Raw genomic sequence first — 14,023 nt, 5'->3', positions numbered from 1 at the left:
GGCATTCGCGACTTTATCAACGTTACATTTGGCGGATCGTTATTGAAAAACTTATCCGGTACAACTGTGTTCGATGTTTGCTCTTGGGATCGAACTCGCGGACATCGGCTCAGGAGACAACAGACTTGCCAGCTGAGCTATATCACAAGCCCTGTTACTTAAAATGATATTAAGTAACCGACTAGTGAAATATTTGGAAAAATACCAATAGTCATTTAGACATTTGAGATTAATAAAATAATAGGACATAAGCTGACGAATTGTAAGTAGATTGAACAAAAGGTATGGAACCTACTATAAAAACAGCGCGCAAATATATTCGTAGACAAATGGGTAGTTACAAAAACAGGCTACAGGACCGTCGGCAAAACGCTAGTCGTGTTAATTGAGTCTGAGAAGGTAATAACTGTGATTGGTAATTTATAAGGCATAAATAAAAGTTGACAGGTTACTCACGTCAACGTGGGTCCTTATCCGGGACTGGAAGTCTCGCCCGTCTGCTGTGAGTCGACAGGATTGACACTGTTTGCTCGGTTGCGGATTGAAGACCCCCGAGCCGGACGGTACAGTGCCTACCATCTATAACGAGGACCAGAACACAAACCACGTTGCAAACCCTATATGGTCAGGCGGAATGACCGTAAAGACTCTCAAACTCCCTAGATCGACAAATTTCTGGGCAGAAATTTCACTTTGCTGACCTCAAAAGGAATGGTCTAGATATGTTCCAATTTGTTCACAGATAAAATTGTCCGAAAGTAGATGATTTGGCAAGCCAAGTTATATGAGTAATTGACAACTGTAAGTTTGGCTGTTGAAAGAAGACAACAGTTTTCATCACTGGAATAACCATGTATGGACAAGTATGCAAGTAGAAATTGCTCCAGGAGATAGGTTTGCTTTTTATCAAGTCATAAATAGGCCCCGTGAGGTTTTATTTAGCTCGATCTAGCCTGCTGCCACTACACCTGAGATATATTGTAATTGTCCCAGAAGAATAATTTTGATGTTTTTGAATAAAGTTTTAATCCACCAAACTGCCCACATTCACGTTCCATCGGAAGATATGTTATCTAATTTTAATCGCCGCTGGGATATATTCTTATTTAATTTTTGGCATTTCGGCGAGTTGTGAAAATTCAAGGTAGAATATTTAGAAAGAACATGAAAGTATTATAGGTGGAAAGATCAAAGCTAGAGCGCTTTGGGTAGAAGAAATTGAATAGTGAGCAGGGCTTTTGTTTTGTGAACAGCTTTTGAACTACTTGCGTGATTCTTTGCCGCGCGCCGTTTCAATGTTGATAGGAAGCGATGAAGAAACCCATCGCGTTCCTACCCACATTGAAACATGGACGGGTCGAACACATGAGATTGTGTCCGACCGGGCAAAAAATCACCCAAGCAGCGCTCACATGTGCTGTTCTATTGCTAAGCCAATTCTATCGATGCGTGATACTTTTTTTAGGTACATCGGATGGTTGCTACTTTTTGTTTTCGCATATTATCCATCCGATGCCTTACTTTACGCCAAAAATTAAATAAGAATATATCCCAGCGGCGATTAAAATTAGATAACAAAATCACTTGGCTAAAGAAGGGGGGAAATGGGATAACAAAAATTACAAAACAATTCATCACCATGCATATGGCAAAAAAGTAAGGCATCGGATGGATAATATGCGAAAACAAAAAGTAGCAACCATCCGATGTACCTAAAAAAAGTAGCACGCATCGATAGAATTGGCTTAGCAATAGAACAGCACATGTGAGCGCTGCTTGGGTGATTTTTTGCCCGGTCGGACACAATCTCATGTGTTCGACCCGTCCGTGTTTCAATGTGGGTAGGAACGCGATGGGTTTCTTCATCGCTTCCTATCAACATTGAAACGGCGCGCGGCAAAGAATCACGCAAGTAGTTCAAAAGCTGTTCACAAAGCAAAAGCCCTGCTCACTATCCAATTTCTTCTACCCAAAGCGCTCTAGCTTTGATCTTTCCACCTATAATACTTTCATGTTCTTTCTAAATATTCTACCTTGAATTTTCACAACTCGCCGAAATGTCAAAAATTAAATAAGGATCGGAAGATATAGGGCAATACTCAATAGTAAATTGAAAAAGAGTGGCAAATCAATTAAATCATCATCTGATATGACAGAGTGGTAGAAAAAATTGCCGCTACTACTGGGCAAAAATTGATGGGAGGTATTCGACATAAAGTTCAATAACTCATCAAAACAGATTTTTTTCCCTAAAAGATTAATAAAAAAAACCATACAAAATTATATTTTTAGCATTTTTTTACGTTCTTTCCTCATGGAGAAACCGAAAATTGTGTGCGATCCTATTCTAAGGGGTACAAGCCTAAGACCACCATTAAAAATGTTTTACTTGGGAGATGATGATTCACGGTTTTTTAGCTCCGTATATCCTCAACCAAATGTTTAGAGAACATGTTGATTTTTCAAATTTTATTCAGTGAAAAATGCATCTTTTTACAACCCAACCCTACAGCTGTAAATGTATTTCACGGTTCAGTAGTAAATTTTGTATCAGTGACAGATGCATATTTTGCAAAACATGCAGAACATTGGGCACTTACCAATTGTGGTGATGAGTGTCAGTGAATACAGGAAGGCGGATGCGTACGTCCACTTGTACGGTTTGCTCTGGTTCTGGACATTTGTCACTTGCTGGGATCGGGATGCTCGTACGGCCCTCAAAATGGTGTCCTGTTTGAGTATCGCCCGGAATGGAAGAAAGGAAATGGAAAAAAGTAGGAGTTAAAAACTAAATCGAGAGATTTGTTGAACGAAGCGAACGTTCGAATTGAAAGACACATAGTATCGGGATATCGAAGATTCGATCTGGCAGGCACTTTTCCTGTTTAGTTTATCGCTTGTGGGAAGATATAGATTTGTCTACAAATATCTGGGTCGTCTCTGGAAGGAAAACACACGGATTATGTGTGTGTTAGGCAAAGATAGAGCGTACCACAAGCAACCAAACAGAAAAAATGGCTGTAAACATTGGCTATAAAAAGTACCAGAGAATCGATTTCGGTTTTTTTTCCTGTGAACGATTCCTTTGGTTCATTTTTTTTCCTATCAGAAGTTGTTTATCAGCAGTTTATCTCTTCCAACCCTGACATATGCATTTGATATTGCGTTAGATGGTCTGTTCGTTGCTAAGAAACATACTTTGTAGCATAAAAATTAGAATGAAATGGGAGTAAACTTACTCAAGCTTGATAAGCAATGGTAAAAAATATGTACGTTTCCTGAAGTACTGAATATCAAATATTGCATATTCAAACTAAAACATTGTGAAATTTTATACGAATCGGTATCGAATTTTGAATACGACGAATGCGTCAACATCACTGTTTCGAGAAAAACGCGTTCAAAATTTGACAGCTCCATAAGCTCCCAGCAAAAATTTTATTTTGTTTTCTTTATTTCTCGTGAGCCAAATATCCTTCATTTAACGTTGTCCTACACTCAAAATGTAGGTCTCGGAACGTATTTTTTCACCCAGCTATGAACTCCATTTGCGCATTCGCCGTTTTTAAAATTCACTTCTGAAATGTTTAAATTTTGAATACTTTTGTTCAGATTCAAAGTCGTTGAACGTTACTTTTTAAATTCTGTCACCTGAACTATGATCTAAAAATCTATAAAAGCACCACAAAAAATTGGAATTCAAACACGGAAGCGTTTTAGCTTCTGAAAAAGTTCAAGGATCAAGAATTCATTTGCGCCAACCGCAAACATCGACTTTTAATGGAATAATTACATCACTAGCAATACAAATTATTCTTAAACCCCCCTGTGTTTTATTACACAAAAAGTTTGTTCAGTCAGAGTTGCCCTTTCTGGAAGCATTCATTGTTCGATTTATGAGCTCGCTCAGTTCTGCAATGGAAACATCTTCCGACCAGCAGCAGCGCGCGGGTGTTAAACTTAGCTTCAAACGGTTTCCCGAATATCATTTTCATTACTTCAGTTCGCTGGTTGGGTGCCGCCGATTCGTTTGATTGGAACAATGATTTTCGCCTGAGTGAATTTCATTTCCACCCTCTCAGGTTATGGTTTTTGCCAGCCAGAAAGTTGTGTGGGAAGAAAATACTCGACCGAATAATGTTTAACGAAGACAATCGAAGAACCACGCTGCCTGATATATTGCAAATGGCGAACATTCTGGCGGAAAGTTTTATGAGGCAGTGAAACATAGTGCTACCAGCAGTGAAACAGTATTACTGCCACATTCTAGTTACTTGCTTTTTTGCAGGTTCAATTGAGGCAGTATTTTTAGGATTTAGTTTCCAGCGTTGGTCGTAAATTTCAGGTACATGTAAAGGGTTCCCTACTGGTGAATTCAGTTTTGCTAGTTTCTGAAACTTAGAATATGTTTACAGTCATTGTGAAGCAGTAAACTATTTGAGGACCAGTAAATTTAAACGTCGAGGAAAATGATCAGTATGATTCGGAAATAAAATCATGTTTCTCCTTGAAGTTCTGCTCCAACTGAATGATTTTGTACATAACTGTTCTCGATTATAAAAAAAAACCTTTAACACAGTTGCTATTTTGGTGACATATTTAAAAATTCAAACATGATTCATTAGTTGGAGATTCACATCCCAGATGTAAGTGCCACCCAAACGTAATCCCACATTCAAATCTACATGTTGTGGCACTACTTCTGTGGCAGATTACTCGAGTCGTAAATAATTTGTTACGAAGTAAAGGCCAAAAATTGCATTACTCCAGCATTGCATTGCACGACAGGAAAGTTTTTGCAAAGGCAATAAACAGTTCTGTTTTCGGCTAAACTCGGTCGAGTAAATTCCCGAGTACCAAGAAAGGCTGGGTGATACTTGTCAGAGATGTGACTTTGGACTTCTCAGTACATGTTAATTAATGGAGTATTTTTATTGGAAACGATAAAATAGTGTAACAGGTAGCAAAATTAAGAAATTCGATTTATTTCTTAATTCAATTTAGCGTTAATTTTTATTAAAACTCCGCGAACGAAGGCATTATTTTGTCGAGAGATTTAGAAGAGAGAACCCACCGTATAATCACTCACAAACGTTTCCAGCCGACCAGTACTCAAACTTTCCGCAAGTGACTGTGTCCTCGCTTAGTCATTTTAGTTCTGTTGCCTAGCGCGGGCGGCTATCTTCTAAATTTGGGGTTTGCAACACCTTTAGAGGGCGATGACCGTTTGAGATGCTTTGTTCCTGTATGAATCTGATCCAAAGAGAGGGAAGACGTTCTTCTTTTTATTCTTATAATTTCATATCTCAGCCGAACTTCGATTCTCAATTTTCGATCGACGCCTCGGGATGGAAAACCGAAAATTTGAGTTTTGAAAATAAATGTTTTTTTTCGGAGTAATTCGTGACTTCGAGAGTCGGCACGAATTTCGGTTTTGAAGAAATGTATGGACTCGCTATCTTCTTTTGAGGAATTTATACCTTGACTCGTCCATTTTGTCCTAGTTTGTGGTAGAGGTCTTATTAAAGATATAGCTTAGAACGTGAATTTTCTACCCTTTGAGTTTTTAGTGGAATTAACTTTGTCGTTTTCCCCCGTAGAACAGTGATGCAATCGCCAATAAAGTGCTTCAGAACCATACGATTTTTCTTTAAAGTGCGAATCAGAAGATCCTTAGGTAAAGTAATGCGGAAAGATATTAGTGCGAAGCGTGTTCTAATTCTAATCCCAAAAAGCAGATTTAGATCACACTTCCGGTACTGCATATCACCGACTCGTGACAAAACACGCCAGCCGAAGCTCCACCCCTACAACAACGGTGGTACGTTCAGGCGGAATAGCAACCGTTACCCCTGAGCGGCATACGCAAGACGGCTTCAGTTTTCGGCTCGACGACTACGATATTCATCGGGACGCCGACGGCATCGACCAGACCTCAACAACTACGTCGACATCCGGTGAAGCACGCTGGTGAATCCACTGGCGGTTGTAACCGTGCTATGAACATCAGCAGCAGCAGCGACAGCAGCACAGCAACGGAAGATTCGATGGGTAACTAAACACCAAGCCCCATGAATCTCTAAGAGTGAGTACTCACTTTATAAAACATTTATCCATGCGCATGTGATGTAATTTGATTGGTCCATAGACAACTCTTTTCGCCGCCACCTGAAAGCCTAGTCGTCAGCGTTGGTGCTTTACGATCCAATGACTTTAGTACGAATCTTGGATCCAGACCAATCTTTTTTTCTGCACTGAGTTGCTTTTTTTTTTAAACGGTTGTCGTTATTAGCCGTCAAGTCCATGGCCGGCCAGCAAACTACTGAGCCGTTTTTTTGATTAGAACACGCACAACTTTACCGCACCTGAGTTCCAGCTAAAAATAGAACCAACGAGTTCAAATTAGATAGCCTAGAAGATAATTGGGGGAAAATCTGCAGAGTAGGCCGCACCAATAATGGTGCAGAGTTAAAAATAGAAGTGCTAGCAAGAAGGAGTTGAGTCCCGAATACAAGAATGTAATAAAATTTGTATCATGGAAATATTTTTTTGAATACAAAACTCTTTTCGTTTTTCTACCGACAAATTTTAGTTTTACTGGAAATTTCAGGGGAAGGGAATTCACATTTTATCGGGCGTATTTTCCTTTTGAGTTGGGTTTTCTCCGATGTCTTCAACCTCCGTTCCTTCCTCCAGAGCAATCTAGGATATCCCGGTCAGAAGAGGTTGACGTTTGATAATTTTGCGTTATTTTCCAGAGTTTCTTTCTTAGCCAACCGAACATTCATTTTTTTTCAAATTCTTCAAATTTTCCACCGAACATTCGGTTGACATCGATCAACTATCGAGGATCCCAGGGACTGTTGGGGGCTTAATCTTACACGCCCTGCGAATAGGTCTCATAGTCGGGCAAAGCAAAGCAGGTGGAAGATCTCCCTCTGGGGAGTGGCGCATAAATCGGCCACTTACCTACTCCTTTTAAAAAACTCCCCCAACCGAACCGCCTCCGGTTACAATAGATAAATGGATAATTCGTTAAATTGGATCATACGGATATTGAAATATTTCAACTCACAAACCTCATTTTCTTCATAATATCAATTCAGATATATTCATTGCAACCATAGTTGATTCCTCAGTTATATCTCGAAACTGGAATGTCTTACATAAACAAATGTTCTAGAAAATTTGCAAATAGAACAAAACAAAAAACCTGAAAATCTTTTTTTTTTGTTATAGAACTTTGTTTGTAAAATCTTACAAAATGTGACTTGAAGATAATTTTAAAATGTCTCCCACGCGAAAATAATATAATATAACTAATTATTCCAATATGTCAATGGTAAGAGAATAGTATGAACTTCCTAATGGTATATTTTCAAAGTAATAGTAAATCATCCATTTTTAAAGAAGAAGTTTTCCAAAATGTATGTTATGGCTTCACTTGATGCCTCGAGTCCAAAAAGATATATTTTTCTTCTGAATGCATGTTGTTCATTGCTGAGCACGATAGTTTTAATATACATATATACAATGATTAATATTTATCCAATAATTTCCTGATAAAAAGGACCCAAAAAAGCGACCGGTTGGCCAACAGATGAAAACGAATACGGCATAACGGTACTAGTTTATCAGTTGCCACAAATAAATATTGTTATTATTATTATTGTTATTATTTTTTTTTGTTACGATCCTTGCCGTTTCACCATCTTTATGGCATTCGTGACTTTATCAACGTTGCAGTTGGCAAATCGTTATTGAAAAACTTTTCCGGTACAACTGTGTTCGATGTTTACTCTTGGGCTCGAACTCGCGGACATCGGCTCAGGAGACAACAGACTTGTCAACTGAGCTATATCACAAGCCCAGGCCACAAACTATAAATACGAGTATACACTACTGGAAATAAGTACAAAGGCATCATAGTTTTTACTGCTCTTACATTTACAGTGTAAACAACTGTAACCTAATGTTAGTCAATGTAAATGTAGTGGTGAGTAGAATATTATCTGTGTGTCAGAATGGATTAGAATGTATGTGTGCTTGTCAGAGTATAAATATTTTCGTTTTGCGTCTGGAAATAAGTATAAAGACAGTTGTTTGCTTTTGTTCAATTTCGCTCGCGGAGGATATTTTTAACGCTGAAAATGAAAAGTTTTGCCAAATACGAAGTGAATTGATGGTGACAAAGAAAGAAAACATCATTCGTGAAGGTTTTCACATTTTATTTGATATTTACAGGGAAAATGCCAAAAAATAGCCCTTTGAGCGATTATGAGAAGGGTAGAGTAGATACTCTTCGAAAACAAGGGCAAACCTTGCGTGAAATCGGCATAAGAATTGGTAGGAGTAAGGATGTGGTGCATAATTATCTGCGGCTAGGCGAAACATATGCCACAAGGAAGCGATGTGGACGTCCATCTTCCCTGACGCCGAGGTGTAAGAGGGAAATAAAACGACTGGCGGTCCACCAAAAGTTGTCTTCTGAGGAAATCAAGGCGGAGGTGAAGCTGACAGTATCTGGGCGTCGGATTCGGCAGGTTCTCAAAGACGATCCTAATGTTTCCTTCACCAAAACAACGCCTGTACCAAGACTTCTTCCTCGTCACAAAAAAGCCCGTTTTGCTTTTGCCGAAAAGTACCAATTTTGGGACCAAGAGTGGTCAAACGTGGTTTTTAGTGACAAGAAATTCAACCTAGACGAGCCAGATGGTTTTATCAGCCGCTGGTACGACAAGAGGCAGAAGAGGCCAACGAGAGTGTTGTGATAGGGCGGCAAATGAAAAAGCGATGCACTGGTACTGATAGCGGACTATATTTATAGTTTTGTTGTGCTTCAATTCTATGGAATAAAAGATGAGTTATTACAAACATGGTTCAAAATGGTTTTATAGGTTAGAACTTACAAATCAGTGACCCTAGCTATTCCGGCCCTAATACAACTCAGTTCAACCTCGTATCGAGAGCAAAGAGTCCTGAAGACAATATTCTGGGTAATTTGTGGCGTTATAGAATAAAATTAACAAATATTACCGATTTGCTACTTTTAGCGCTCTGTTCAACAGAGATGGTCGGTCAATCAATTCAGCGTTTCGCCTGATACTAAATAAAATACAATGATTAATCACAACTAAATGTATACCTACATGATCCTACACTTATGACCCGAAAAAACAACAATATTTGGCAAAACGGAACACTTTAAAGTTTCACTTTAAATTCTGCTTCTACGCAGTACGCAACTCGATACAAAATGGCTAACAGAAGTGAAAATTTTCCTCGTGCGGTCACTTTTGGCGGCAACTATGACGTTTAGTTTTCGCTGTTATTTCTCAGCGACTTTTGAATAACCGCGGACTGGCACGGTGGCCAGTTTTCCAACAGAGAGAGAAACGAAACTTTGATGGAGGATCTGTCATGATCTGGGTCGGCATAAGCATGGCTGGAAAAACACCTGTTTGTTTCATATCTACTCAGATGGATTCACATGTATTGCTGTTAGAAGAAGTTCTTGTTCCATTTTCGGAAAATTTTATGGGCGAAAACATGGTTTTCCAGCAAGACAATGCTGCCTGCCATGCGTCCAGAGCTACGAAAGAGTTCTTGGAACTTCATAACATCCCTCTTTTGGAGTGGCCAGCCTGCAGCCCGGATCTAAATCCGATCGAAACCGTTTGGGGGCTTCTCTCCCGTAACATTTTCAAGCATGGCTGAAGTTATGAAACGGCTGGACAAATTAAAATGGCGATTCAGAACGAATGGTCTAAGCTGGATCCGAATGTTTTGAAAAGCTTCATAACTTCTATGCCACGACGATTGCAAAAAGTCATTGCGAAGAAAGGCGATGCTACACATTATTAAAGTCCTTTGTTTTTGAAAATCAGATCAATAAAAACGTGTTTTTCTAATAAAAAAGACTTTGTCTTTATACTTATTTCCAACCCGAAAATCCGTTTTTAGAGCATATTTATTTTAAGATGCATGAATCTTGCAAAACAACTGTATTTCAAGAAATGGCATTCTTCTACGAATCTACCGTGGACAAGTGTTGAATTGAATAATCACAGGATATACAGCTTGTCTTTATACTTATTACCAGCAGTGTATGACTAGGAATTATAATTTAGCCCCGGGTGCTCGTTATGCCCTTGTCTCCCCGACTAATTTGTATATTTATCGAACATTTTGAATTTTCTGGGTTTAGACAAGTATGTTCCTAAATTCAAATGTTAAATTAAGGTATAAAACTAATTGAAGGTGTTAATAGATATGATGGCGTTAAATTCTATCAGAGTATCTTAGGTTGTGGAGATTTAACAAAATTTGTTCTTTTAAATTAATTTAAGCCACCATGATGTCCTGCAACGCGATTTCATGACGTAGGCTCCCACCAGCCGCTTCAAGGCATCACTCTCACAGCGGGAACGTGTGTTCCGGCAGCGGCGACAGCTATGACGCCAAACCTCGAAATCGTCCAACGTAGCTCCGTTTGGCGGTCGGTATGTTGGACGATACAAAAAGTTGTTTCGCTGCTGTGAAAGGCGAACATAAAATTTATTTTATATCAAAATCGTGCCCGGGAAATAAAGCATAAAGCGCAAGCCCATCCATGACCGGAAGGTTTTTCTCGGTTTACAGGATGTAGGGATGATGGCGAGATGATGATGGTGTTGATGACGACCCAGCAAACATGGGCTCAGCATCCCTGGGTTTGTGCAACAGAAGTCGGCAGCGGCGATGGGGCAGCAGATTCACACACATAAACTTTCCATCCGCAGTGAAAATCTTACCCCGTCGAAGACTAAAGGAATGAGTGTGAGAGAAAGGCAAAAACCGATACTGCACTATGGAACCCGACATTTGCGGTGGTAAATTTATGTTTCTAATTTTTGGCTCATCAATTTTAAAATGAATTGAGTATCGGCACAGTAAGTATTGCATCTCGATATTCCTACTATTGATATTCAAGTTCTTTCGCCTGATTCCGTTAGACTTCTGGAAGAGTAAATTCTTTCAAAATCTCTTTTTTATTTGAGGACGGTATGAATTGTAGTCCATAAATTAGAATCAGATAAAATGTAGTTTTATCATGGTTTTGACTGGTCTTTAATTTGAAATTTTAGTCTTACAACTCTCAATTCTTCAAACTATGCTTGACTACCCAATAACATTACAAACAAATCTAAAGAATATTACAAAACAGTTAGGCTTCAGAAAATTTAAAATAACGTTTGACAATTGTTGTGAACTAAGTTGAGAAAGCGCGTATTAAAACGCCTGTTTGTAGGCTATATAAATAAACACTGACAATTTATTATTCACATACAATCTCGCAAATCAAAACTAATAGAGTTTTGTACAATTCGTGTCGTTTCAAGTAAATTAAACCAACGAAACTTTTATTTTTCAGTCCAATTTAGATTGAAGGCAGTTGTTCAGTTGTTGAAATAACCCGATATCTCATTGTTTTTTTCCGCACACAGTTTATGTGATTCTCGCAGTGTCCCTGAACATCGATTTGGGTTGAAATCAAAATCTAATGTAACGTCCAACAATGTAACGTGGTCAACTGGGTCCCCGGGGAGGCGAGCCCCGATTCCTTCGTGAGCGTCAGCTGGCCTGGCCTGAGTTGGCACGCTGTTGAGACTGCTTGCTCAGTGAAGGGCAGAATATCGTATAGCCTACAGTAGATAGATATAGCATAACTTCATTCGTTTGTGCCTCTGACACTTTCATACAGACTAACATAACAAACAGAAACCGATGGACACTGGTAAAATAAACTGAACGAGCTGGAGAGAACGAAAAATGAAGCCATTAACGTCAAGAGGGAAATGGAAAATGGTACGTGGTTTGTCCCGTGGGTGCAACTTATTCCAATATAGGGTTAGTTGCCCTACTTTGGACCCATTAAGCGGTGGTTTTTAAATAATCGAGGTTTTCTCACGAATGGACGGGAAATTTATATCCTCCAGGAAGTTCATTTATAAGTCATGATCTTATCTGCAAGTTTCAATGAAAATTTTCAACATGGGTTTCGCCATTATTGAGAGATTTGCAAAGATATGGATGATTTAAATTTCCAACTTTGAACCTACTGTTCCTATTTTGGTACTGGACCGGTTCCTTACATTGGACCTAGAACTAAAACTTTTATAAAAAAATTGATTTTTAGAAAGAAAAATAAACAAATTTATTGTAAATGTAAACTTAAATCAATTACTATCATAAAATAGTATTACAGCTTTTTAATACTTAAATAACTAATATTTCTGTAATAAATATCACAAACACTTTTATTCCCCGTCAGCTCTATCAGCAAAACGATAGCTGAAACTTGATTGTGTTTACTTACCTATAGTTTAATTGCGTAAATCTGGCAAAAATGTTGGAAATATTCAATATTGGTTCTGAATTATGCCCCAATTAAAAATTCGCAAAAATTGTTAATTTGTTGGTTTTGATACAAAGATTTGGTGACATCAGGTCTAAACATGGAACATCAAAGTCGAAAGTTTCCTATATATGGACCCTTTGCAAATTTTCCGAGTTTTCCATTGATTTTCATGAATTTTTGAAAAAATGGGTAGTATGGTTCATATTCTTCACAGTGGAAGTAATTTCCCTTTAAACTTTGGCTTTGAAAGTAAAAAATCGTGATTTTTCTTTAAACACTCTAATTTCTCAATACGCGCCCCACTAAATGAGCTGTCTGATTTACCACTGATGAAGAGGTACATTTTTAAAAACGTTGAAAATTTTTATCAGAAAGACTTTTAATGGCAAAAAACGGTATGGTAGGGTTCAGGAAGAATAAGAGTTCATTGTGTGCATAGGAATATCTTTATTTTATGCCAGCACAATGAATTATTTTCAATTTTCGGCATTTTAGGACTAAAGTAGGCTCTAGGTCCAAAGTAGGAGCACTCACCCTAGATCCCACATCTTCTAAAGTGATGTTTTTCCGCTCGGTTGTGGTGATTTTTTTTAACTGATTCAACCAAAGTTAGGGGTTTCTACGTAACGATATCGAAGGATTTTTTCAGAGCGGTTTTTTTTAAGAAGAGCTAATAATTGTTATAAACGAAATGTGTATCCCTATTTTCCGTAAAAAATAAAACTTGTAATTTGTAATGATTTTTTTAAAGTTAGAGTTCATGTGTTGAAAAAAAAACATACCTGAAAGTGTTGAACTTCCTGGGCCGCCAGTCTGGTCCAATTTTCCTTGTACAATATGTTTAGGTCTTCCGTAATGGACCACAGTCGGTCTACAGTTCTGTAAAGTGAAGGGAAAAGAAATGGGTTAAATTAGGAGCGTAGTTTCACATCAGCACAGTAATTTCAGAGCTGTAAAAACTTCTTTCGCCTTGTGTCCGTTAGCACTAGAACTAGAGAATAGCCGAAGACAAGAAACCGGAAACTACTTCGGTAACAAAAACAAAATTTCCGCAAAACAAAATGATGGCGCGAAAACTCTAAACTCTAATTGCTGAAAAATGCATTTCATTGGCTGTGTATATATGTGCGTGTGCCCCCTCCTGCTGATGCTGTGTTTTCTTGTAGAATTTTCATTATCTGTTTAACGAAATTTACACGACGAAGCAGCGAAACTTGGTTCGAAAGAAAATCTTAATTAAAACGAAAAACTTGCCGTGAACTCAACCGACCGAACCGAAGGGGGCATTCAGACGCCTGGCACAAGATGAAAGTTATCAGAAGCAACGGGCCCGAAACTTGAAACATGGGAGTTTCAATCTTGGTTAGAACCTAATTTAAAGATGTTGTAAAAATACGACTTTTGGGAATTAGTTTTGTTTTACATCAATTCCTTATTCATTCTCTAATAGATGCAAAGCCTCGATAGACTTTCTTTAATTCAAATATTTTAACTATTACGAAACATTGTTGAGGATTTTAAAATTGTATTTCATAGACAGCAAAGTATCGTTAAATGTGCACCTATATTTGCATGATTTTAACATTTTTAAATTCTATGTGTTTATTTTTTGCACCTTTTCGT

The 14,023-nt window shown here is 38.2% G+C and overlaps 1 protein-coding gene across 1 annotated transcript in view; it reads right to left on the bottom strand.

The window, feature by feature from the left end:
* The window catches only part of LOC129749181 (TWiK family of potassium channels protein 7), a 613,556-nt gene that overhangs the window by 61,072 nt on the left and 538,461 nt on the right, over nucleotides 1–14,023 (bottom strand). The window contains exons 6-7 of the mRNA XM_055744106.1: nucleotides 13,183–13,279; nucleotides 2,601–2,730 (exon numbers count right to left, since the gene is read on the bottom strand). Of these exons, the coding sequence (XP_055600081.1) occupies nucleotides 2,601–2,730; nucleotides 13,183–13,279 (227 nt within the window). The remainder of the gene's footprint in view (nucleotides 1–2,600; nucleotides 2,731–13,182; nucleotides 13,280–14,023) is intronic.

The sequence above is a fragment of the Uranotaenia lowii genome, chromosome 2 (genome assembly GCF_029784155.1).
Source record: "Uranotaenia lowii strain MFRU-FL chromosome 2, ASM2978415v1, whole genome shotgun sequence".
In the NCBI taxonomy this organism is placed as follows: Eukaryota; Metazoa; Arthropoda; class Insecta; order Diptera; family Culicidae; genus Uranotaenia; species Uranotaenia lowii.
Note: the sequence above shows the minus strand (reverse complement) of the source record. Positions and strands in the feature narration are given on the sequence as shown.